General features: G+C 40.1%; 1 protein-coding gene across 2 annotated transcripts in view; it reads left to right on the top strand.

Annotated features, from left to right (window-relative positions):
• ANKFN1 (ankyrin repeat and fibronectin type III domain containing 1) overlaps nucleotides 1-27,822 on the top strand; it is a 130,602-nt gene that overhangs the window by 93,747 nt on the left and 9,033 nt on the right. For both annotated transcript variants that reach the window (XM_042032357.1, XM_042032356.1), the window contains exons 9-18: nucleotides 2,328-2,435; nucleotides 8,240-8,339; nucleotides 9,487-9,619; nucleotides 10,253-10,369; nucleotides 13,612-13,827; nucleotides 15,906-16,072; nucleotides 17,493-17,643; nucleotides 19,434-19,602; nucleotides 23,000-23,166; nucleotides 26,385-26,604. In XM_042032357.1, the coding sequence (XP_041888291.1) occupies nucleotides 2,328-2,435; nucleotides 8,240-8,339; nucleotides 9,487-9,619; nucleotides 10,253-10,369; nucleotides 13,612-13,827; nucleotides 15,906-16,072; nucleotides 17,493-17,643; nucleotides 19,434-19,602; nucleotides 23,000-23,166; nucleotides 26,385-26,604 (1,548 nt within the window). The remainder of the gene's footprint in view (nucleotides 1-2,327; nucleotides 2,436-8,239; nucleotides 8,340-9,486; nucleotides 9,620-10,252; nucleotides 10,370-13,611; nucleotides 13,828-15,905; nucleotides 16,073-17,492; nucleotides 17,644-19,433; nucleotides 19,603-22,999; nucleotides 23,167-26,384; nucleotides 26,605-27,822) is intronic.

Raw genomic sequence — 27,822 nt, 5'->3', positions numbered from 1 at the left:
AACTGAGTAACTTGGTGATGTGCAATTACCTTGACTATAGCCAGGTGTAACTACACAGAACTTGGCCTCACAAATCCAAAATTTACATCAGCTGGGGGAAAGATTCTTTCACAGTAGCTGCTAGTTATTCAGCCAAAAATCCCCAAAGAAGGAGCACTCCTGGCAAGACAGGTGGTATTTAAGACTGCAGCTTTGTATGATGTGAATTTTGCTTTGAGCATATTGCATTCTCTTCCCTTTTTATAGCCCCCTGCTACTAACCTCCTAACATCTGACATTATGTGCCAGTTCCAAAGTTTTGGGGTGTGAGGGAAATCTTCCTGCAGATTTCAGTGGATCAGCACAAAAGCTTTGGAGAGAATTCTGTTCATTCCCCTTGTCTCAGGGTGTTAGAGTACAGAAAGTTCTGGAATTGCTGGGTCTAGGGTCATGTGCTTAAGCTTTACAGTAAGACCAGCAGAGCCTAAATGCAAACCTTTTCATTAAATAATACTCACATTAGAGAGACAAGATGTTATTTACCATTGCAGCTACTGGAGGCAGAACTCCCTTATTCACATGACTGCCTTCACCACTGCTTTGGAAAACTAGCAGATTTGTGCTTGGCAGGGAGGCAGCAAGCTGACATTACACCAGTGTTGTAAAACAAAATATGGCCCTAAGCTAAAACTTAAATGAGAATACATTAATGCTCTACAGTTGTCTGTAACAGCAGCCAGAAGAATATGCAAGGGAAAGGAAAGATTCAGGGCCTGATGCTGATACAGTCCAATCCCAGAGCATCAAAGGCTGGTGACACCCTTGGAGATGTGTCTGTGTATGATGACAGTGAGCGCTTGCCAGCGTCCTCCTGTTTCCCCCCCACACAGCAGCAGCCTGGAAAGTGGTGGCCAACGTTGTGCAACTGCTCTGTGAAATCCCAGCAGACAGAAACATTTCTAGGTTTATTCATTAGCAGGTGAGTGATGGACAATGAGGGAAGCTGGTCTGGTTTCTCTGTCATTTTTAAGGTAGTCAGCAATCTGGAGGTTCAAAATGTTTGGAAACACTGGGATAGAGAAATCACGAGGTTGTTTGAAACTCTACCTGAAAACACCAAAGCACTTTGGTGAGTTCCAGTTGGTCCCTCCTGGCTGCTCACAGGAGATCTAAGGACATTTTCCCCACACAGAGCAGTAAATGCAGCTGGCACTGATGTCTGCATTAGAACAAAGCACACCGGACAGCCCCTCTGCAGCTGTCACACTGACCACACGCTATCAGGATACCAAATGTCTTCTCTTTCCAGCCTTTCATGGGGCTTACTCTGGCAGCTACACTAAATGTAAATAAACAGGTATTTATATCCCTGGCGTAGTGAGCCCATTGGAAGGAATGCTTGTCTCCAAACTTGCACTAGAAACTGGATCTGTATATTTAGTGAGTGAGCAAACTGCTGGTGGCTGTGAGTACATACACGGCCTCCGTGCCAGCAAGATGGGAGCATGTCTCCTGTGCAGACAGATCTCTTAATACCTTGATCCACCATTCCTTTGGGCCAGGAAACGGGCGCAATGCGTTTTTCTCATTATAATCAAAGTATGAAAATAGCCAAGTCTGGAATTAAAGAGCTCCTTTCTGATACACACAGTTTCTTCTTCCTATTTGTGATGAGTTTGTTTTTCTAAAATGAAGGCTGAGATTGTCATTAGCAGCAAGTGAGTGAAAGCAAAGCCTTTTGGAGGCTGAAGATGTGTGGGACAGACACAGCAGGTTTTTGCCTCAGGAGTGCAGTGCTGAGCAGCCCGTGGACTCCAGGGCAGGAACTGCCAGAGTTGTTCAGGCCTCTGCTGGGAGCAGATCTCCAGAAGTGATTTTACTCCAAGTAGGTTTCTGTGGCTATAGGGCAAGCTCTGGGTGTAGGAAGATGTTCATTTTCTGCTTTGCAGAACTGCAGGCGAGTTGTGGAGTCTCCTGGTGTTGGAAGGAGTGGCAGAAGGAGCATTGTGGGATCTTGGTGAGGGGCTGAGTGTCAGGACAGGCTGAGAGCAGCCCTGACTGCAGCACCAGAGCCCATTCATGAAGAGAAACAGCCATTGTCAAGTCAGTCACTACAGGAGCTTCTCAGAGCTGGTTGTCAGCTTTGTTAATAATCATGATGATTAATTACCCAGTTGGCACAAGGCAAAGAAAACTCAATGTACAAGTAACAACAGACTTAAAAACGGCTCCTGCCTGCCGAGATGTAAAACTCCTCTAGAGCCGAGAAGTACCAGAGGCAAGAAAATATTTTTAGACCCTCTCCTGCACCTTTGTGTTTCATTTCTGTTATTTCCTTTGTTCAATAGACTGGAAAGACTGCAGTGGAAGAGAGCCTCGGCACAGGGGACACACTGAGGCCCTGGAACGCCTCCTTCAGCAGGTTCGAGCAGCTCATCAGCACTATAATTGCAGAGGTAAGGATAAATATCTATGTGGTAGGGCACCAGCTGAAGCCTCTGTGGCGCCTGTAATTTTAGCAGTTTTCTAACTAGGTCATACCTTCTCATTCATCAGGAAAAGAAAGATATTAATATTGGCCCATCTGGAATCACTTTAGCACACTATCTTGCTCTTAACCCTTGAAATTAGTTGGATGAAAACATCTGAAAGCTACAATGTGCACACAGACAGGCACAGTCTTTCTCCCTCCATACCCTACACACCTATTGACTTGTTTTTCCCTGCAAATTAGTTTCACACAGGATTCCACTAAAATGTTTCAAGGATTTTTTTTTAATTTTTCATATAAAGAAATACTTTAGACAGTTAACAACTGGTTTGGGTCAAAAGAGGGGATTGGCTGCCTCCAAATGGAAGACACTAAGTGGATGTCATGCCAATCCATAATGAAAAATACTTGCACAATGCAGTGGGAAGATAAGATTGCTACATTTCAAAACAGACTGGATCAAAACTGGGAGAGAGTTCAAATCTCAGCCAATCTTCATTCATGAGAAACAGACTGTGCCTTTAATAGCTCAAGAGCCAAGGCAACAGCTTGGCATTCTTTTTGGAGCATATATAAAAACTCCTGTTCTATATGGGTTGTTGAAAAGTACTATTTATTTTCTTAAAATAAACTTCTAACTGGAATAATGCTTCATTGCAAAGGGACTTATTTTAAACTGAAAAGTTAAACTATCATGAAGTTTTCATTTTTCTTCACCTAGTTTGACTGCTATGTCAAGTTGCATCAATTGATTTAAAATCATAGAAATACTTAGAGCTAAAATCATCTGGCTGAAATGAAAAGATGCAGCCTTTGTTCCTTACGTGCATATTTGTCACCATCACAATGATCCACGGTCTGCCACAACTCATTGTAACCATAGCAACTTAAACTATTCCTCTATGGTGCTTGGAAAGGGAAAGGAGATATTGCAAGAAAATGTTGTTTCTCTAATTAAAATTCATGCAAGCATTATCACTTGCAGGTGGTCTTGATACTGAAAATACAGATGATGTATTCTATCTCTTACATGGCTTTTCATGCTATTAAAGAAGGCTTTTTTTGTGGTACAGTTTTTTCTTTCTGGAGTTAGTGCCTATCTCAGGTCTTTCAGGCCACCTTCCCAGTCAACAGGAAGTGATGGAACATCTGAAAATATTCTTAGTATAAATTGTTTTACTGACATAGCAGTCCAGAACAGAAGTAGTTATAAACATCATGCAGAAAACCCCTCCTTTTGAGAATCTGACACCAGTGCCTGGTTCTTATAAAATTCCACTTCTCCTTAAATTAACCCCAGTCTCAAAACTGAGCACAGACAACTCCATTGTTGATTTCCTAACACCTTTTCCTTGAATAATAAATAACAACAATACAGAAAATGTGTTTAGCTCAGAACATTTTCTTCTATGCCTGAAAGGCTGTGGGACCTCACATGGGGCAGTATCACACTGTGGAGTCAGCCTGAGCAACACCCTTGCCTCCAACCAAATAAAAATCTCATAATTGCTTGTAATGCTAGCATTACACAGTAGTATATTTTGGATAAATCAGGATGGCATCATCACAGGAGAACTTTTGGAACTTGCCTTAAATATATGATGATGTCAATCCCTTTTATTTCACTAATTTGGTAAGGAATCAAAACAAAATTTGCAGGAAAAGTAAGAATTATGACATCACTTTGGCTCAGAAATTTTATTCTGATATTTATCAACCTCAGTGGAATCTGAGGAGCTTGATCAAGGATCTGAGATAAGCTGCTGTATATGAAAACCTTAAGTAACAGCTTTCACTTCATGTAATACAGAGGCTTGATCTCTATTCTTAATTAATGTAAATTAGCATGATTGACTGACGGGATGGAAATCAGCATGGCCCTGCTGTTACACACAGACTGAGGACCCACCCAGGGATTTTTCTGTTCTTTGCCATGATTCCCTTTACCACACTGGTTAATGCCAATCTTGTGACCTCTGTTTGTTCCATTTGTTGTAGAGTAAACAGCTAAACATTGTTTGAGGAAGATCCTTGAATCTGCCTACAACCACTGATGAGCTGTGAGAGCAGAATCAGGCTCTGCAGGAATTAGAGCTCAGTGAGAACAGAGCTGGGATCAAACCTGGTGTCCAGGCACCTTGACCGTTCCCACAGTGGCTCTCATATGGGATGTCCCACTCAAGCTGCTCAGGCTGGCTCAAGCAGAGTGCAGGACAAGTGAAAGGAAGGTGAAAAAAACTGAGGGTAATCAATCTAAAAGGTCTGAGATTATCTGAACAAAGCAGGCAAAAGCCTCAGAACTGAGAGGGGCTGGAGGAGCAAGGCTGTGCACTCCTGCGGGATCTGGGAGGGGACATTGCCCACATTCCAGGCAGATCCTTTGCCCAAGTCTGTTCACTCAGACTCTGCCTTTCGCCCTGTGCTTTGCATTGCAGGGGCTGGAGAAAACAAGCTTACAAAAATACCAGGAAGAATACACTGGAATGTACAGTGAGTTTAAGAGCTTTTGGAATTAGATCAGCTGTTGCTTTTGAACCTGCTCTGCGATATGATGAAATCTCGTTGGGAATTACTTAGGAAGCTTTGCTTTCATATGTTTAATCTTCTGGAAAACCCTGATGATTACAAATAACAGTCATCCATTTGTCTTCATAATACCATGCTACAGACTATCATAACTGAGTTACTACAATTGCGTGTCCTGGCAACACTTCAAATACATATTTTTAAGTATTTTTTCTTGTAGATCTCTCTTTCTAAACAATTCAGAGTGGATTAAGTAATTGTGTGATGCTTCATTAAGAAATGAACCCAACTCTTCAGTAGAATTCTTACCAGATATTTTCCTTCTGAAATTCAGTTGAAATGTATTTTACCAGACAAATCAGAGATGAAATAAAAATGTTCTCATTTTAGTTTGATTCACAAGCAGAGCATATAGTTTTAATTGCATTTAGCAAAGAGAGGGATCACTGATTCCATAGGGCATTTAAGATGTTTAACTTATAATTCTTTGTGAGAATACAATACAAAAGTAGACTTGAGAACCAAGCTATAGACTGAGAAGTTCAGGTTGGGAATTTAAGAAGAGACCCCAGATGCACACGAGCTTGAGGGGGAAACTTGGTTCTTGTTCTTCCAAGAGGTTGCTTTTAAGTATGGGTTGTATTTACGTAAAAAACTGCAAAGAAATATTTATAAACCCTCTACCTTTGAAGAGAAAGGTTGACAGTGTCATAAATACACCTTTCTATTTAATTGCCTATTTCAGTCCAGATTTGAATGCTTCTAATCTAAATCTAAACACTGGAAATTCTCCTATCTTGGCTGCTATGGGTTCACTCCCAGGCTTCTATTAAAAGAGCTCACAGCTCAGTTATCATTTGTTAATATAAACTCACTGTGTTGCTACTGGTGCTTTTCCATGAAAGTTCCTCTATGTTATTTATTAGTTAATTAAGTAACAGACAAAGTTCCATTTCCTGCAGATCCAAATTATCCTCTAATTTCAGCTCCATGTTTTCTGGCTTCTAGATACACAATACTGTAAACCAAAAGCAAATAGCAATGTAGAGGAGTTCACAATCTCCATCTAGTTTTACATTACTTCTTTTGCTGTTGGGTTCTGCAAATCTGTGGACTAAACCCAAACCACTGAATAGACCAATAACATACATTTCACTTGTAATGTGCCCTCTTATTTTAATGCTGCAGTCTCTGGGTGTTTTATACAGAATTATGTTGCTTTGCCTTCAGCAATTTCCTCCTCCATTCCCTCTGCATAGATGGAGGAAATACAGAAGAAAATAATTAGAATGAAATTTATATTCCTAAATTGGTCTTAACCTTGGAAAAAGGAAACAGTAAGTCAGGAGTTTTCATGTAGCATTTGGTTGACATTACTACAATACACTGAAAAAGGTTCACAGTAAAATAACAGTTATCTGAGGAGATATGGATAGAAATACAAATGAATATTTTTAGAAGGAAAAGAAAGCAAAGGAGGAATCATGGATTTGGATGAGTCTGTTTAAGCTGAAGAGTGCATTGGAGAATATGCCATGGAGAACAAGTTTGCACTGGAAAGACAATGGATTTGATGATCTAATAAGTCTCATACATCTGAACTGTATGATTTCACCCCCAAAAGAACCTTGCTCTCTTTGTACTCACTGTTCCACAGAGCAGTAATTATTGCTAACAATGTGTCTGCTTGCTGGGGCTTTCAATGTGCCAATCGTGGTGCAAATTTATTCAGCATTTAAAGATATGCCGAGCACTTCCACAGATGGGGTTTTGACAACAGCAAATTTAGATGTTCTTCAAATGTTCAGCATTAGAACTCACTAGGGAGACACAGACAGGCTCCTCCTATTCTGCACCAGAGGTAAGTGGGAAATACTCTGAGAACACCTAAGCAGACGATCAGCAGCTTTCCGTAAGAGGCTCTTCCTGAGTCATGTTTTTTTCCTACTGGAGAAGGGTGTCCCTCAAAATGTTTTACACTTCAGTCTGGATGGGGATCCATGCTTCACCCAAATAAATAGTCACATCCTGGAAAACTGAGATGCACTTGTGCAGTTACATTTTCATTTTGTCTTTCTTTTTGTATCACAGGAAATACCTGAAGAATTAACTCTATTTTTCAAACTAAGTATTTCTGCTGTTTCTCTTACAACAGCATGAAACAGGACAGACATTACAAAAAACAAAACCAAACCCAAACAGTGTTAAGTGCCCATTGCTTTCAAATCCAGATGTGAACAACAACTGCCAGTACATTATAAAGTCCTGCATGTCCCTGATTGCCATCTCTTGGTGTCCCCTCCAAACCTGCTCACAGGCACACAGGTGTTCACAGCTGTTACACAGAACTCATGGCTTTCAATTCCCATGTGAAGATATTTCCTTGGCTCACAAGACCATGCATGAGAGAAAGAAAGATATTAAGTCAAATTCATCAATGTGAAAGAGAATGCAACGTATAAAAATTTAACAATATTTTCTTAGAACATTGGGACAATATTTGAATTTATAAAATTCTTCTATTGAAGAGCTGGCCCAGAGATGCTGGCAGGCACACAGCAAGTCTCAGCTTTGACATGAAGTGAACAAAAGAGTTTAACACCTCTTCCTTGGACTCCAGGTTACTATGGAGCAAAGGTAATTGTGAAAGCTCTAAGGCAATACATGAGTGGAATTTGTTGTGATGGAGAAAAAAATTCCAAGCAAAATCAAATGCATTTAATGTGACACAGAGAAAGATGAGGGTCAATCTTGTCTCCTTAAAGCTTTTCCTTAGGTTACACTGGTGATGCTGGGATGTCAGTGACAGCCAGGGCACCAATTATTCACTTCTTAGAAGCTGAAGCTACATGTGGTAAGAAATTTAGAACTTACAACACCTTCAAATGTTGGCTGATGATTCAAATCCCTTCTTGGGCTTTTGAGACCACTTGCAAAATTCCCATCCATTCTGAGCATTAAGAGTGTGTAGTGCTGGTTCAAGCTTGCCTTGGAGCAAAACAGCTTTATCTTGTCTGAGTTTGCAGCAAGTAAGGAAATTGTCTGCTGCTATGTATCACTAAGTTAATGAAAACACCATCAAAGGGTTGCATTTGAGCATCTTTCTAAATGTTGTCTTTTGAAAGGAATGTAATGGGCACTGACTGAAATTTAGTACTGTGGTTCAAGAAACACAGGGTTTTTTATGACACACTAACTGAAATTTAAGAGCTGGTTTTGGTTTGCTTCTTTTTGCCATTTCAGAAAGTTCTAAATTACAAAATGCTGGTCGCAAGCAATCAGTTTCCAGAAGCCTGAAGCACCTTTTCCATTCATCAAACAAGTTTGTGAAGACTCTGAAAAGGTTTGTCATTCCTTCTATGTTCAAGACATTCTGAATTTCAGCAGTTGTTGTTCTGTATTAGAGAAAAGCACCTTAGCAATATGTGTGAATATGTCACTACTGATGAGACAGCAATTGGTCAGAATGAACTGATAAAATCACAGATGTGTAAGATGGTGCAGCTGACAGTAAAATAATGCTCCAGCTCCTACTGAAATCAATAGAATTTTTTCCATGTTACTTTTGGAAATGGATTCAAATTGTAACAGAGTGAAATATTCTGCGCAAACCCAAAGTGCATCTACTGAGCTGTTTGAAAGCACCACCTCTGTTGCTGCTCATTAATGAAACTACAACATTTATTCATTCATAATATAAAGCACAGAGCTCAGATAACATTTGAATAGTCCACTGGCAACAAGCCCCACACAGAGAACTCTCTGACATCCTCAGCTGGGTTTGCAGCCCACTGTAACCCAACCCTCAGCCCTGACAATTTGTTTTAGCAAATGGAAGTTGCTTATTCTGGATTATTTCTTCTTTCATTGCCAGGAGTGTTCAGTTTGCTTTTTCTTCTTTGTATTTTGGTAAGAGTTTAATTCTTTCAGAAGAGCTCTCCAGAGTCTTTAAATTCCCTGCAGTAACTACTTAACGTATGTAACTAATTGCGGGGGTAAATATTGAAAGGAATGATCTCTATAAATAGGTTTGCAGATACGTTGGCCAGATTACACTCAATTATACCAATATAAATCCATAATAATCCACCTGATTTCAATCGAGTTACCTCAGATTTGCTCTGAAGTAAAGGATGGCAGAACTAAGCACGTTAATGATAAGTTTTAGTAAAATTTCTGATTTCTAAAAGGCATAAAGCCTCCATTGTGTACTGTGTACTCTGGCAAAATTCTCACTAAAACTGATGTCCATGACTTGCACAGATCCATAATCTCTTAGATTCATGTAGTCTCACATCATCTAAAGTGATAAACTTCCCATATATTTTTCAGAACTCACTGACTGAAGTTGCACCTATGTTACACAGAACTTTAGACAAGATGATTTACTTTGTCTCCTCAGAACTTAACATCTATGATTCTTTGACTAAATTTGGCATGGATGTGAATAGACATGAAAGGTGTTTGATAGTATTTCCTTCTCTCTTTAGGGGACTCTACTTATCTGTTATACTTTTTTACAAAGACAATTTGCTAGTTACCAATGAAGATCAAATCCCAATTGTGGAAATCGATGACTCTCACAGTAGTTCAGTTATGCAGGATTTCCTGTGGTTCACAAAGGTAAAGGGAGTCTAATTTCATCTATTGCTTCTGTGAATTTGTTGCTAGCAATGCTTAGGTTTTGCTCATCACTCTGAATGTATGAAATTATGTCATTAAAAAGCTGAATGATTAAGTGCTTTATCACTTAATTTATCATTTAAATTTATCATGTTAAATGCAATTTCTACAAACCATTCATGTGGATTAAATCCTGACTGGGCCACTGATAGTGACACAATTAACTCTTAATGTATGATCCTATATGAGTGACTTTTATGTGGGTACATAAAGGTTTTAGGGACATTTAGAGCAAGAGCCTAAAGAAATAACCAGGGGTTTTAACTTTGGTGTTGTGGTTGTGCCATCACTGAAGTTGTCTTCACATTACTTTTTTATACCACAAAGAACAGTAAATCAGTTTTGCACAATAGTCCAAAATCAACTGAAACAGGTTCATGATGTTTACAGAACACCTTCTGTGTCTGAGTCAGTATCTGCGTCATGTTTATCCAGGCAGCTGATTGCCATCTGCAGAAACACAAAATGTGCAATATCTACTGATTTTTCCAAGTCCAAAATGCATTTTAATATCATTTCTGCTTTTGCAAATGCTGAGAACAAGAACTGGTTGAAGTGGATCTGTTTTTGCAGTTGTCTTGCATGTGGGATGACATCAGGTGGCTGAGGCAGAACATGGCTGTGTCCGTGTCCTCATCCACAGCACTCCAGGCCAGGCAGAAGATGCTTTCAGCAGCAGCACAGCTACAGGTGGGTCCCATGGCATATTTCTGGCTCTTAGCTCAGTGGCTTTCCAGTCTCCAAGGGACAGAGCTGCCTGCTGTCCCTTGGACTGTTCTTTGGAGCAGCATTATCATCTCCAGTGAAATGAAGCACTGAGCCTCTCCTGCCAGGAGGGAAGGAGTTACGTTAAAAGTAAAGAGTAGGAATAACAAAGGAAAGAAACAATAGAAAGAAAGAACAAAAGAAACAGACAAAGAAACAAACAGATATGAATCAGTAAATATTGACTACAGAGAAGCCTGTGAGTTTGCAGATTGGGAATTCAAGAGTTATAATCCTAATATTTGCTGCTCAAAAGCCTCTTACAGGCTTATTCATTATTAAGTATTAATCTATTAATGAAGCATTTAAACTCTGTTCTATTCCAGCCTCTGCTACAGATGCAACCTGAGTGGTACTGAACAGGTCACTTAAATCCTTCTGTGTCTCAATTCACTACTTGTTATGCAAATAGAAATTACACTTTCTCCAGCAGAACATTTCTACCTTTATTGTAAAGCTTTGAAGCTGGGTTTCCCAACAACATGAAATCTCTAGATGGCAGGCAGACACATTCATTAAAATAGTTACTTTTGTGGGAAAATACATTTTCAAAAAGCTTTGTGCATTGTTGTTACCTAAAAAGTATATCCAGGCCTCACTTCTTCTACCTTTTGTTGAGGTCACCAAAGCTTCCCAGAAAATCTGTGGTACACTCATGGCATTACTGAAGATCCTAATTGCTGGGCACTGTGTTGGCCACATGTCATCCCACAGGTCGTGTCAGCACAATAACCTGGTTTGCAGCAGCTGCGAGAGCCACACGCTGTGGGGCCATTATTTACAACGTGCATGTGAGGTTTGTTTCACACCCTTTGGCAGAGCATGCTGTGCAGGAGAGCAGCCTTCCTGGGCAACCACCTGTCTGGACTGATTTCCCCAAAGTGTCCCAAAATATATCAATGCCAGCCTGCTGCACATTTATTGGAGGACCACCTGTGTTAAGCAGCAGCTGCTTGTCAGTCCTTTAAGCTGTCACTAGAGAAAGTTTTAATTATATCTGCTGCATATTCCCCTGGTGCAGTTGGCTCAGCTCAGGTAGCACATATTCCTTTGGTTAACTCAGGTCCATCCACCCTGTGCAGATCCCCTTAACAGATACTGCACTGGGAGATACCCAACATTCCCAGTGCATTGTGGTTTTCTTTGCTACCAGAGATGCAAAATGCAGAGCTTGAAAAACAGACACAGCAAATGTGCCCATGTGGTGTATTTCTCTGCTGAAGTTTTGCCAAATTTATTGCTCTAAATGTCTGTTCTGTTTGCTTGGTCCCTGAAGACCACAGGGATTGTCACCCAACTGCCAGCCTCTAATGGTGTGTGGCCTAATGGGATCCGCCAGTGGAAGGATCTCAGTAAAGTTTATATGGTTGAATACTTTTTATTGAGGCAGTTAATAGACTGACTCCACAGGAATTTAGGACAGGATGGAAAAGATCAGTGATAACGCAGCTGCTCAGGGACTAGATCAGTAGATTCAGAGACAACAGGGACTGCAACTTTGCCTGTTGTCACCCTAGACAACTAAAGCAAACAAAGCACAAGTGATGGGGTAACAAGCTAAGCAGACACAAAACTTTTTTTAGGGTATGAATCGATCCCATATTGATATTAGTAAGTCCCCCATTCCCTGTGCTGGAATGTCATTCACAACATAGTGACAGTAAAGAACTGTTTGTTTTCGTCTGGGCACATTCACATGCTGCAATGATAATATGACAATTAGATGGCTAAGGACAACTGCCAGGATATGCCCCAGCTGGAGACACAGGGATTAGCACAAAATGTACACTCAAGACACCCAGAGTTAGACAGGGAAGGAGACAAACCCCAAAAGGCAGAACAGTTAAAAAAGGCAGAGGAGAGGTGCTATGTAGACACCAACAATCTGAACTGGAAGGGGATGTACAAAGCTAAAACAGACAAGTTATGCTACCCAAACCCAGTCACTGTGCTGAATACTAAGATTTTATAAACATTTTTATAATATTAAAGTTGATAAGTAAATATTGCCTGCTAAGTACAGATAATTAATTTCAGAATAATCTGTCAGTTTACATCATTAAGTTAATGTACAGCACTTCCCTAAAGATACAATGTGCTTCATTGTGAATTTGAGTTTTCATTTTAAACTACCCTTCTCCCTATCCAGCTTACTGTAGATGTCTTGAAAAATCACAAAGTAATGAGCATATTTTAAATGTTAGGCATTTTTCTTTAAGACATCTGGGAATCTCTTCAGTGGCTGGTCACTGGATTGAGTGTGTTTGCACCTATAAGCAGATGCCTTACCGTGTGAGGAAAGGGATTTTAACCAAAATATGTATTTTATGTGGAGTCTTGTAAAATTACTTTTCTTTAATCCTCACATACTTTCCTGGAGAGCTTTTCCCCCGTAGTTTTGTTAGTTTCTGGCTGTTTTGTCTAGCACATTCTTGGTATTTGAAGTAAAAGGGTCCGTGTCTCTTCAGATCCTGTGCTTCTTCACAAACACACTCCACAGTTTAGCTCCAGAACTATTTGCATACAGCACAAACATGAGGGTCTCTTGCTTTTGTTGCTGAAAACAGTCTGAATACTTTTAAAACGGGGAACAGAGAATGGAGATTATAGTTAATGAACATAGCAAAAAAACATTTAAAGTATCTGTTATGAATGATTCAGGGAAAGAAGAAGAATTTTATATGATCTCTGACATTTAGTTCTGGGAAGGTTCAGATAAGGACCCAGCTCTTAAGTAAGTCCAAATCAAAGGAATCACCAGCAGACCAACAATGAGTGCTTTCAAAAATTGCATCCTTCATCTTTACATGACTGGGCAAAACTAGGAAGTTTGGCCCAAATAAGTGAATTTCTTTGCAGTAAATAAGTCTTTTATAAAGTCATTGGGTCATAATAGTCTTTCTGATGTTCTCCATTAAACATTGGACTAAACACTACTGGACCAAATGCATCAGAGGATCCACAGGTCAATCCACAAACACAACCTAAGGAAAAACTTCTCCTTTTGCCACTAAATGATATGACTGTAAGGCAAGGGTTTGAGAAACACAGTGTGTCTCAATTTTAGTGAAGTCAGTGGGACTGATGTCAATGAGCACCAAGTTACGTATCAAACAACACTCTCCTGATATGTGATAAATAACTTTCATTTTATATTTGTTTTCTAGAATTTGCTGGGAGCTCACAATTTAGGCAGAGTTTTTTATGAGCCAATCAAGGATCGACATGGCAATATGGTGATAGTTACTGTAAGAGAAGTGGAGAGTCTGTACTCATTTTTTAATGGCAAATGGATGCAGGTATCCAAACTACAGAGCCAGAGGAAATCCCTTTCAACTCCAGAGGAGCCAACTGCATTAGACATCTTGCTTATAACAATCCAGGTAGTGCTTTGCTTCTCTTACTGTGTGTTATTTGCTTTTGTAAAGCCTGTGCCAGAGTCCTGATTTTTGGAAGGGTCTCATAGAATTTTAGGCCTTAGTCCAGTGCCCAATAAAATTAATGGCAAGGCTCTCATTGAGAGTAAAGACTTATATTACTTCCAGTGGGTCTGGGATCACATCCTTAATATGCAAAATATCCATAAGATTCTAAAGAAATTACTTCAAAGTCCTAGCAGAGAATAGTTGTTTCTATCAATTTCGGGAAACCAGGCTATGGAATTCTGTAGCAAGGGATATAAAAAGCTTTAAAATTCTCTGGGATGTTCTTAAGCACCTCTACAGACACTTAAAATTTCTACACTCCGTAAGATTTTTCCATCCAACCCTGAAAACTAAATCTAGGTTTTAAACTTTACTGTTCTACTTAATAAACTTGTTCTGTGGGATTCAGGGTTCCTTGGAGCCTGGTATAGTCGCTAAAGAATTCTTTACTGACCATAACCCTCCTTTAATTTCTACATCACATGCTCCTAGACCTGCAATTAGAAAAATGCCAAGGTAAGGATTGATCTCAGAAGCTGCTTGGCACACTCAGCTCAGCTACCATCACTGAGAGACATGGGGATTCAGCCCTTCAAGAATTATCTCTGAACTCATATTAAACAGAGACAGTTCATGTTAAGATTAATACATGTTTTCTGTAGACAACAGCAGCCAATCTCCCTAAAACTCTTGCACAGTTACCCAAAATACAAGATAAGTCATTGTCTTAGTCCCTTCTTTAGCACCGTCCATGAGATGATGGCTGCTGTGGTTAATTTTTGAATTAGAGGCACTTTCTTCGGCAGAGACTCTGCTTTTCATACCAGGAAGTGACAGGCAATCAAAATATATGTTACCAGGTTTTAGGAATGTTAAAAAATTTCCAAAAGACAATAAAACTTACCTGATCTATGCTAGATTTAATGTATTACAGTGTGTTAAAGGTGCAGAAAATTGTCAATCTGGGCAAAAGTTTTATACTAGGAAAAGCAAAATACAGGCCTGATCAGATTTCCACAGAGATCCTAGTGGAAAAAATGTTCCCCTAATGGTTTACACATTCCTATCTAATGCCCACCCTTTCTTCTATTACTTGTTTAATCACTGAGTGGGTATTTTGTTCATGAAGTGCTTGTGAAAATGAGGGTCTAATTGCACTGGTCAGAGCCAAGCATAGCACTGGCAGATAATTTGATGGTTCCAAGAGTAAAGGCATAGGGCCAGGTGTCTTAATCCTCACCCACTGCAGAAGCCCACATTTCTCAGGATGGATGGCAGCAGACACCATTTTTCAGGTAGTTTTGGAGGACTGCTATACATAGCTCTAAAAATGTCTCCTGGTTTCAGGAAATTCACCATCAATACTAATTTCTTCTAAGCTCTATTTGTTGATAAAGATATTTGTTCAGAAAATGCTGCCACTAATTCAATTTTGCAAACTACCAAACCCAGTGCTGACAGAGATCTTCCTGTTGACAGCAGGTGATACAGAGCAGGTTTTGGAGAGATGTAGGCTAGGATTTCCTTGGGGACAGTCCTGGCTCCTGCAGCCCCTCTCTCCCAGCTCTTCCCCAGTGCTGCTCTGCTCCCTCTGTGTAGCCACGAACCAAACCTGAACCAGGGAACTGTTCAGCTGAAAAACAACTGCTCCTTTTCCCAAGTTGTTTTTCAGAGGAATCTGTTCCCTGACCCAGCTCACCACTGAAATGATCAGACAGGAGACAGAGGTGGGGGTTATTTAAGCCAGTTTAAACACCACAGTTGCAGAAGATTGAAACCTCAGGTTGTCAGAGCCAATTCCTGCATGACATGGAGACCTTAGAGATCCTGTGTATGGCTTTAAGTGAGAAGTTGTCCAAGTGCACCCAAACTACCAGAGATTATGCATATACTTAAGCATGTGCTTAAATGCTCTTTGAATTTAAATTTTTGAATTTGAGGGCTGTAAAAACTTTTGTTGCTTTTTTCTCCCAAACTCTTTTGCTTGTGTGGAAAAAATATGAGATTTTTATGTAGGACCGTTTCCCTTAAAACAGGACATACTTTCCTATCACAAACGAAGTCAGCAGCGCCTCCCTCCCGGCTTGTATCTGGGTTACCTAAAACTCTGCAGCTCTGTGGATCAGATCAAAGTGCTTGTGTTGCAGAAGCTGCCCAATGTCCTGTGTCACGTCAAAATCCGAGACAACAGCAACGTCTCCGAGTAAGTGAATGTATAGGTATGGTTACACACACACAGAGCGAGAGAGAGAACAGTTGTTTTAAGTTTGAAACAATTGATCAAGCGTTAATGCCAAGGCAATTCTGCTGTTGCAAAATTGTAGGTGGCAGCAAGGTTTGGCTCTGGTGTGTGGCAGAAGGGTTTGGCTCCAGTGTGTGCCATCCCAGAGATCTGTGCTGAGCTAAACAGGTGCACCTGAGTTTTCCCAACAGTCTGAAGGCCTATCCAGAACACGTGGATAGGGGCCCATTGGTTTCTAAGGATGGTATTCCATGATTATTCCAGCTCTGCACAGGGGTAATGACCTGTTCAGAAGATCATAGCCTGCAGCCCTAACACAGCCTTCAGTGGATTCAGTGCTACGCTTTCTGTGGATTTTCGCTGACTATGGGCTGTTGGTGTGGGGGATTTTTCTGTTTATTCTCTTGTGAGATATCTTTGATTTGTCACCCTAAACCATAGCAAACACATAGCAATTGGAAACCGTATTTATAAATGCAACCAGACAGCAAACTCCTGTGCTCTGGGAAAGCCATTTTCCCCTTGTCCACTGCTTCCCTTATCCACTGGCAAGGGCACTCTTTGTACTGCCTGGTCCTTGCCTAGTGGGCAACACATTTTATTGACCTTTCTCTGGAGCTTTTTAATCCCATATCATTTCATCAACCAGCTGAGAATTTTGCATGAGGAAAAAGGAACTGGATATCTACATAGATAACAAGGATATCCAGAATGTAGTAGTGAATACTAACAACAATGTTGGAAGGAATATAAAGCCTAAGGTTTCAGAGTTTATAGCAATCCCTGACTCTTGAAGTTTAAGATCAGATCTTTATTTAGGAACAGATTATACCACAACTATTACTTGTCTTGTAGTGAGGTTTCCTGTACATTCTTTTTTTTAATGTTTGATGCTGGCTGCTGTTCAAGACTGAGTACTGGGCAGGGTGAATTAGGGATTGGATCCAGAACTCTGATTCTCATGTTTATTAGGTCTCAAATAGAGATGTGTGGAGGAAAGCAGGAATTTCTTTGGCTGCAGTGAGTAGAAGATAGTCCTTCACAGAGATCAAACTTCCTGCTAATTGTAGCAATTTCTAATGCATGTTTTTTAAAATACTGTGGTAGATACGGAATGAAGAATGCGAAAGAGAAAAACTGAAGTGAAAAGCCTTACTGAAATATTTCAAAGGTAGTTGGACTTCCAGAGGAAGTCTGATGTGCACATGCTAGAAAAAGAAAACTTTTCAAAGTTAGAGTTCAATCAAGATTGCACAAGTTTAGATTGTTTTGGTATATGAGGATTAAACGATCAACAGATCCCAAATGCACATACACCAAATTCCTGCTTGGGCACTGAACTGTTGTTATATATCTAATTTTAACTTGACTCAACATACAGAGATGAGTGGGAATGGATCCAAACACTTTCTGGCTCAGAATCTGTGGAAAGTATGGATCAGACTTCAGACTGCCCTACTCAATTGTTCTTGTATGAGCTCCAGACAGCAGTGAAAGCTCTCCTCAAACAGATCAATCTACCTCTGCATCAGGTATTTGCCTTTGTGGGATTTCTCACCTTTTTAAAACCCCATTCTTAAGAACACAACAAAAAGCTACAAACTGTGTCGCTCATAAGTAGGGATTTGATGTCCGGGTTGCAAGAAAAACAAAGCAGAGAAGTTTCGTATTCCATTATTCTAAGGGGGAACATCTTCAGTAAAACAGTTCTTGTCCTGGACATGTGAACATTCAAGGATTAGAAGACAAATTTCAACTACCTGCTATTTTTGCATCTTTTAGCTTATTTGTGCAACTTCAGGCAGGTGCAAATAAACACTTTTGCATGAAAGCAGTAGTTTTGAGCACCTTTACCAAGCTGACAAAGAAAAAGAGGCATTTTTCCAGGCAAGCACAGCAAGTGACTGTCTTTTGGGAGGCTTTGATTGAGGATGTAGGAAAGGCCTGGTAATGACACAGCATTTTGCTGTTCTTTTGCACACAGATGAATGTACCCCTTCTAAAACATACAGTCCCAGACCTCCAGATTGCTGTGGGTGAGGAGAGGTGTCTGGCTTCTGGCTTTACATTTAGGTACAAGAAATGCATATGTGAATAAATAAAGTCAAGGAGAATAATCTATGATGTGAGAGATCCATGAAAAAATAAGCTAAGAAGTTTGTCTCTTGTTTACATTAATTCCATTTTATTTTGGTCTGCAAGGGTAAAGAGGTCTTAAAGTAGAAGTAAATCATCTTTATATTCACCTCAAGGTCTATTTGTGCAGCTAGAAAGATGTGGCCTTAAAATAAATTAATCTGGTTCTACATTTCTTGATTTTGAAAGGTTTAAGCTTTGCTTTTAAAAAGGAATCCATCAGTGCTGCACCTTCTAGCCTGAGAAGAGCCAAGTAAGACTCAAGTAAATCCAGAATTAAGACAGATGGTGTGCTGCCTTGTGGTCAGTTACTCTAATTCAATAGGGCTCTGTACAGGTCTCTGTGTTACTGCATTTGCTTGGAGGTTATAGCTTTTGTGCAACTGTGTTTTTTCTTTTAGAGTTAAGGACTAAAATATTGAAATCACTGTGCAATATGTTCCTGAGGCTGCAGCTCAGCCAAGCATCTGAGCTCATCTGTTGTGCCTGAGAGATAGACATCAACATGACCTTACAGTTAAACACAGATGCAAATGGTCTGATGGCTCAGGACCAAACTTTTATGTTAATGAACTGAATTTTTAATTCCACAGATTTACTTATGTATTTTTATTATTTTTGTGGTGACCAGGAGCAGGGACAGTGGCACTGGGACACAGCCAGGGCAGAAGGCAGTGCTTACTGCACACAGCAGCTCTGAGCAGCCTCAGGCCACTCCTGCCTGGGCCATTTTCTCTTGCTGCAGCACTTGTTAAACCTTTTCAGTGCTGTGTTGAGGGAGAGCTGCATATTTCTCTTAACCAACCCTAAATTGAATCTTAAAGGTTTTTAATTGAATCCATTTTCATGTTTTCACATAATTATGCAATCATAATCTTGAAAAGCACATGGCATGTGATCATTTTCTGCCTAATAAGAAACATAAATGTTGTTTTCAGGGGGGTTGTGCCTGTGTGTGTTGTTTTAATGTGGAACATTGCAGCTTTAAATCTTTATTTTATGTAGTGACATGAACCCACATTTAGCCACCACCACCCCCCGCCCCAAATATTTACGTTTTATAAAAATTCCGAGCTTGATGTTGTGCAAATTTTCTTTAATGTTTTATATCATTTGGGGTGTTGTTTATATAAGTGCCATGTTGTAATTCTCTCCTATTCCTTCCCCCGCGCGTGTCCCTGTACAGGCTAAGCACTTCCGTCTGTACACACAGGAGGTGTTGGAACTGGGTCACAATGTCTCCTTTCTTCTCCTGCTCCCCGCCTCAGACGACGTCTGCACTGCCCCAGGACAGAATAATCCTTACACCCCACACTCAGGATTTCTTAACCTCCCTCTTCAGATGTTTGAACTCGGTATAGTAGCTTGCTTCACCTAGAAATATTAACCCAGTCTCCTTATAATAAAATCACAAAGTTGTATCTGTTTTCCCCCTTGTCCCAGTGGAGAGTCAATAAATCACATGATGGCTTTGGCAACAACACTCCCTATAACGGTGTACAAGTTACAGAGGGAGCAGGGCGGTTAAAGCATATACTGTAGCCATCGTTATTGAAATGCAAAGCAGAGAGCAAGGCCCACAGTTATCCACTATATGTCTATAAGCTTCTTTGCAAGATGATGCTCTTTAAAACACAGAACCAAGAGAAATCACATACGACACAGCAAGGCTGGAGTGTGACAGGAGATGCAAAAAACATCTCTCTAAGTTGTCACAAGGATAATTGCTGGTTTTGTAATAGGGATTTTTGCAGATCCTGATTGCAGATGGTCCTACTCAAGGTCTGACTCCTTCACAGCTTTGTGAAAGATCTGAATAGATTTTCCCACATGACAGACATCTTGTTCCCTTTGATACCTGGAAAAATGCTGGAGACTGTTCTATTGCTATGGTGCAGCAAAAACCTGTTATGAAAAATGCCAAAGTACTGGACTTGAATCTCTTTCTTTGGGGAGCACATCTTGCGCTGTAGCAGATTCAGCTCTCTTCTTCCATTGCATTGCATTGCTGACTGGGTAAGAATTTCCCAAAACAGAGTTTTCCAGCTGTTTCACAGAAGGCATAAGATGCTTTAGCTTCAAGGTCCTCTATTTCTCATTTCTTCTTCTTTGGTCCACAGAGAAAAGAAAAGGTTCCACATAAAAGCAGCTCATAAAGACTTAATAGTTCTTTTTAGAAAGAATATTAAAGTGTGGGGGCTGCTGAGCCTTACACATCAGTCTGCTCTGTTTCCTTCTAGCCTGTAAAATTGGGGATCTTTCTTTCCTCTGCCTTGGAGAAGAGAGAAAGATATGTGCCAAAACTGATCGAGTCAGTACACCAGGAGCCACTGCAGGAAAGGTCTCTAGTGGCAACTCTGTCCCTATTGATGTCCCTCTCAGGTGTTTATGTGACACCATTACCTTCCTATCTCCTGTGTATCAGTGCCAAGTGCTGTTCAAATCACTTGTGTAAGAGAGTAGATATTAATGGAGTGTCTTGCCTTGACTGTGTATCTGCAGTCATAACTCATCCATGACCTATCATCACCCAGCAACACAAATTTCATTTGGATCAGGCAGGAATACAGCACTGTATTTATGCCACATCAGCCACAGCACACTGTGATGCCTGTGACAGCTCTGGGGGTTTCTGCTGGCCGTGGGAGGACAGATGCCAGCTGAGCTGCCATACAATTATGAGTGCAACAGCCACACAATACATGGTGTAGTCTGCCAAGGAAAAGTTACCCCTTCAAAGGAAAGCTAATGTAATTGAATGAGAAGAGTTAGCACAGTGCTTTGGGTCACGTGGCTGCAGTGCCCTAAAGCCAGACTTTTATCTTCTGATGTGCCACCCTGAAGCCACCAATTGGCCTCTGAGTATGGAGCAGATCGAATCATTTCTCCTGGTGAGAGAGGCCTGCTGCCTTGCTATGCAAATTAATGCGTGAATCATATTAATCTCTGATGCAATTAATCTCCTCACTAGAGGTTGGGCAGACTATTTGATTCTCATTAGGTGGGACACAGGCCAGGGCCAGGAGTGCCTCTCATTTCAGGGACACAGCCTGCATGGGTCTGACAAATCAACAGAGCCTGCATGGGATGGTGTGGCACTGGTAAACATGCAACAGAGCCATCTCCCAAAAGGCATTCCAGGTGCAGCCCTCTCTGTTCAGGGATGTTGCTGCAGTGGGGAAGCAGTTCATGGTAGAGAAAACAGTATGGAGAGCTGAATTTCACTTTTGAGTATTTTTTTAAGTAAGCAATCCTCTGGCCAAAGGCAGATGACATTTCAATATGACTTATTATATATGTATCCCTGATGTTCTATAAAGTGACTGTGATTCACATCTCAAATATTAGAAGCTTCCATTCCCCATTAACTGGTGGCTACCAACTATATAATTGCATAACCACAAAAGACTATGTTGAAGTAACATTTGTTAAAGTAACATTAAAGGGTCTGACTTAAAACCACAAAGGCTCAAAACTTCAGCACTGGAGCCGAAACCGCGGCTGTAATTCACTCAAGAGTCCACCACATATGGCATACGTACTGTAAGACCACACACTATTCACACTGGATCCCTGCAATATCTAGGCATTGCTGAAACCAGAAGGTAGAATTCATTCTTTCACTCTTTTTTGTGAGATTTCTATGTTCAGATTAGGCCTTTATTGTTAATACTAACAATGTTTCTGTGAGTGGATCTCTTAGTTCAACAAATTCTTCTCAATCTTGTTGTTTGTAAGGGGTAAGTAGACATGGGACTGTTTTCTCTTTTTTTTAATATTTGCAATGAGAATAATATGTGCATTTTATACTTGGAACACCCTGAAAAATGCCATGCCCCAGTCCAGAAGAGCAGCGGCAGTAAATCCAACTGGCACTCACTGCTCTAACAAGATCATGCTGTATGTTTGCATTTACTGCAGCACCAATGAATGGGGAAGTATTTCTGAAAACTTGTTCTCCCTCAGCAAGTTTCAGTATGTCTGCACTGCCATTTGGAGAGGTAACTGCTCAGTTTTGCCTGCGCAGCAGCAGGTTCTGGAATAATGTAGCTTTAACACACCAGGTGAATTAACATTTGCAAAGTTCCATGGCACTGTAGCGTTCTGTCTCTTGTTACCTCTGGTACAGCCTGAATAGTTCTGTGCTATTCCAAAGTCAAATTACACAAAACAAGAGGTCATATCTGAACTTTCTGTGTTGCCCTTCTGCAGGAGTGTTCAGAGAATGATGTGTGGTAACACCTAAAACAGTTTTAATTGTTTCTCCCAAACTGTGATATCACTGCAAGGCTTTTCCTGCTGAGTTATTTACGTTGAAGTTCCCGATTTAAACCAGCTTAGCCCCAGAGAAAGTTATCAGCCTTCGAAATGATCCTTTCTTTCTGAAACACTCAATTTAAAAAAAAAAAGTTTCATTTTCCGGTCATGTTACTACTTTCTTGATCAAAGAAATGATAAGCTAGAAAAGCCTCAGAAACAGCCTTTCTGATTAAAACTATCAAGGGCAAGACAGCCTCTGGAGCTGCATACTAAGGACCTGATTATCCCTTCACTTATATAAAATTAGAAATTACTCTTTTGAAATCAGTGAAGTTAGAGAATAAATCCAGGGTAAATGAGAGGAGAACTGAAGCCTGTAACCCACCCAGAGTTAGTTACTATATTTAATAAAATTTGTGTTCTGAAAGCTAAGGATTTCATATTTCATAACCAGTATGTAAGAATTTTCCTTTGCACTTGGTCTTTTCACAGTTCATTTTTGCTGTTACAAGGAAAAATTTATAAGCCTGTATTGCCGCCTTTCTGCTGTCATAGAGCTGGACTCTCTGAAAACCCAGCAATCCCTGAGGGAAGCAATTTCAGACAGTGAAGTCGCTGCAGCCAAACAAAGACACCAGCAAGTTATAAACTACATACAGGTAATAGTCTGTTTCTGACTATTCCAAGGAGATTTTAAGGTGGCTTTCTTAAAAATTGCATGGGGCTGTAATTTGAAATCTAAATGGAGAATTATTCACAGACATCATAAAAAGAGCAGTTGTATCAAAAGTGCAATTCTGTTTTTATGAAATTCAAACCCAGAACATGCTTTCCTTAGTTGTTGCTTTTATAGAAGGATTTTTATGGGTAAAATCAAATGACAGTTATACTAGACTGTTATAAAGAAATGTGTCAGTCTGCTTGTAAAACTCCCTCCCATCTAACCTGAGGTAAGCTAGCACCATGTCTGGGCATTCATTTGTATAAGAGTTTTTCTTTGTCTGTATGAACCGGGGACATTTTTCACTGTGATAATGTGGCACTTTAAAAAATTTAAATGAAAATTCAGACTAGATTGTGGAGACAATCTCCACCAACAATATCACACTCAAGAACACAGCTCTGCATTTCATATGTCAAGCTGACCCCAAAAGCAGCTGTGAACATGGCCAGCACCATGCAGTGGCACTGCTTCAGTCCCCCAGTGCAGGAGGATCACCACTGTTACCATACTTGTCTAATTTGCTTATTCTCTGTCTTTCATCCTGATTTTCCTGTACTGTTCCCAAATCAAGACTTTACCTACTCAACTCAGGGCTCTTTGAACTACATCTCATTGTGCACCATAGCAAAGCCTGTCCTTTTGTAAACCATTCTGGTAATTGGTTATTTATAGATAAAGCTCATGACTTTTGCAGAGTATATCTATGGGTATGGTTGACCCGTCTTTCTACAAGAGAGGTGCAAATTTGCGGCTCTCGATTCTTAATATTCAAGCTATCTTCTGTTGGAATAGGGGCCAAGACAACCATTTGTCCCTTTGACAAGATGCTTGACCGTCTATAGTTATGAACAAGAGGACAGTATTTCTATTTCCCTTTGTTCTGCATTCAGACCCCCTTTGCCTTGTCCAGAACTTTTTGGCAACCTGTAGCAGGGCAGAGAGGGAAGATCCATTGTACTTTCACTCTCAATCCCCTCCCATTCTCACACTCAGAAAATCTAGCTTTCTTGCAGTGTGCAGGAGAATTTGGAGAAATTTTATCCTTCACATCAAACCCAAGCATTTGTATATTCATATGCAGGTACTGTGTAGACAGTTCTGTGTTCCTCTTCTCCAAAGTGCTTGAGTCACATATCTATACTGGGAAAATATGGGAGAACACTTTAAACTTCAGTGTTTTGTGCTGAATTATTGTCACAGTGTATTAGGCTTGTCAGGTTTCCTCTTAAATGAAAAACATCTGTATTCCACCTATTGGCAAAAATATCTCAGCCCACCACATACCGCAATCTTCAGTGGTGACCACGAAACCGCAAGAGCATTTGTGTGATCCCAGATCTAAGACAGTGTTGAAGTCACTACACAAACCAAACATTGTAAAGAGCAAGGGAGTCTATATAAATGCAGTTCTGAAAAGGAGTCAGAGGGCAACTGAAAATAAAAAATGATTTAAAAAAAAAGGGAAGAAGAAAAAACCCCAACTAACCAAAATATAAGGTACTTGGAGTCTTTACCAGAAGGTTACAGAGAAAGGAAAGAAATCTGTAGACACTGAAACTAAAACTGAAGTTAAGCTGTAATTGATATCATTTAGTGCTTCAAATGTTCCTAAATTGTGAAAGAACCACAGTTCATTACAATGTCCTGCAGAACAGCATCAGGGGGAAAACCAACAGGATTTGCATTTTAATAAACTGCATGCAGGATGGTTGTTGTTTGGGGTTGAGAGGGAGGATCACAGAAAAGGTGTATAAAATCTCTAAAATCAAATAGGTGAGATGTTTACTAACTGGAATTCGTTTCATGGAGCTATACAGAAGTCTTGAAATTATGCAGGATTACAAATTAATCTCTGAACTATTTGTTATTCTTATTGATATATATTCTTAGCTCAAATTAACTCAGTGGCAAGGCTTGCACTGACATCACTGGAGTCAGGACTTCACCTTTACATATAAATGGCCATACTAGGTCAAAACCAAGATCCAGCTATCCAGCTATACTGTCTCCAACACGATTTATCAGGAGCTACCCCAGCAAAGCTGGCATCTACAGTATCCCTTGGGAGTAAATTTCACACTTTGAATGTGCATTTTGTGAAGTATCTCCAGCTAAGAGAAGTTATCTTCGAATACCAGTCTGCAGGCTCTCTGATCCCTCTGTCACTCTCTGATCCCTCTGTCACTCCCCTATTTGACAATTGTCACTGCACAGAGTACCCCTCACTTTTGCCTCTCTATTACTGACCCAGAACTCTCACTCCATTCTTACAGAATGTAGCTTGTGTGACTGCAAAGCAGCTTCCCTCAAACACTGCAATATTAATAGGAAGGCTCACTTGAAATTCAGAACCTCCTGTAGGAAAAGTATGAGGGAAGTTCTAGAAAGGATACTGCAGCAGGAGGGTATTTACTCACAGCTACTGTCATTTGATGGTTGCTACATTTGCTCAGCCATCAAAGATCTTGAGGGGCTTGAAGATGATGTTAAAAGATGTTGAAAGTGTTCCATTATCAAAAGACTCTTCAGACCCACATTAAACAGCATCTTTCCTCTCTGCAGAGATACTTAAAGCTACATCCTGCTATTGATTTAGGCACTTGTCTCTTATTGCCATCAACAGGCATGTGTTAGAACTGCTGTTGTGTAGATTTGTAGTTTTAAAATGTACGCAGACTAAAATGGTTAGGGAGAAACTGCAGTTTGGCTCATAGCTGTGCTTCTGCCCTCCATTTATGTATCAACACGTGTATGTTCTTTGTTAAAAACTAGGTCTGACCTGAGCAATTGCTTTGACTTGGGTTTGCAAAGATGCTTCAGAAGTCTCACTTTTATTCCAGTACAGTATCAAACCACCTTCCAGGTGTGCTACAAACTGATCAAGTTTTTACTCATTCAAAATACAATTTTCATTTTCTTTCCATGTCAGACTTCAGGTCCGGATTCACCCCTCCTAACTACACATTCTTAATTGAGGTACCTCTTAACCAAAATCGGTTCAGACCACCTCAATCTGAATGTTCTTTCAGGGGATCCTGCTGCTCTCTCTTGGCAGGGACTACAGACTTACTTGGGCTCTTGAAAAAAGTACACACTTAGGTAGAATTAATACTCAGACTTAACCATATTTTGTCCCTATTTTTTCCTCCACAGCAAATTGATGAGATCTGGAGGGACATGAGATGGATCACAGAAGCACTGCAGTATGCAAGATACAAGCAGCCAGCAGCAGGCCTGCCCATAAAGAAGCTTGTGGATCTTTCAGAAGAACACTGTCAAAAGAAAATGAGCTCCACCTCTTCACATCTAGATTGTCTTCCTTCACCTCCCCCTTCCCCTGAGCCTAGAATCCAGAGGAGAAAAGCTGTGAATGGTAAGAGAACTTTTCTTTGTTCACCAAGCACACTCTTTGAACTCACTTTTAATTATAACAGCTCTTGTATGTCTTTTTATAAAAGGAGTCAATTTTTTCCCATACCTGCCAATGTATCTTAACAATCATTTTACCAGTCATTTGCCACTCAGTATCCTGAGATCCTTCTACAATCTTTATAATCATATTTTACTTTCAGATACTCAAAATAAGTGTTCATCATCAGCCAACTTTGTCACCTCGCTGTTTCAGATCACTTAATGAACAGGTTGGAAGGGACAAATGCTATCACTGGCTTCTCCATGATGTCCAGAATTCCAGTAAAATCCATCCACGGTGAAAACTGACGGCTTCATTTGTTGCCTACACCAACAATCTGATATTTTATATGGAGGAAGCTTTCTCTTCATCCCAATTACAGCTGCAGAGCCTGTGGTAAAGAACATTATCAAAAGCTCTTCAGACCTCTGACGACGGCTGTGTATTAATTGTGCACATGTTCAGAGTTTTATTAGACTGATGAGACATGAGCTGCTAAGCAAAAGTTATTTATCCATTCTCATCAATCGTGTATCTATTATTTCTCCCCATAGTTTTCATTAATTTGACAGAATCTAACTTAGATTTTTCCATAGTTTCCATTTGCCACCTTCTGTTTCTCTGGTATTACAGCCATTTTCTTTCCAGGCTTTGAGTGTTTCTCTGCTTTGCAGCAATTATTTCTTATGCCCCTCTTGCTTTGTTTTGATAGAGCAAATTTTAGTGCCAATAGTCCAGTTTAACAGCTGTTTTCACATACCTCTCAGGATTCCCAGTGTTTTAGACAAGCATTTTGAATTACACAAATTACACAAATAAGCACCCACCTCACTGGGATCATTACTGCTTCTCTGCATAGCCAGAAAATTAAACTGATTAAAGAAATGGATCACAGCAAATAAAGATGGAGCAAATTAAACAGCAACACCCATCTTGCTAACAGAATAAGGACTTTGGAGGAAAAAATAAACCATCCTGCTGAACTGTCTTTAAGCAACAAGTAAATTAAACAGTAGAAACAAAAGCAACAGATGCTGCATTAAACAACTGCCATGACCATTACAGTAATAATTATTCGGGTTTTTTTCAATTTGGCCGTTTTATACATTTAAGGAAAATTAATAAATCTCTTCTGATTAGATTTCATGAGGTTAAAAGAAAAGAAACCAGAAAAGGCTG

Source organism: Corvus kubaryi, unplaced genomic scaffold, assembly GCF_017639235.1.
Source record: "Corvus kubaryi isolate FWS band 111438036 unplaced genomic scaffold, C.kubaryi_AGA036_p1.0 37353, whole genome shotgun sequence".
Lineage (NCBI taxonomy): Eukaryota > Metazoa > Chordata > Aves > Passeriformes > Corvidae > Corvus > Corvus kubaryi.
The sequence above is the reverse complement of the archived record's forward strand: the minus strand, read 5'-3'. Positions and strand labels throughout refer to the sequence as shown.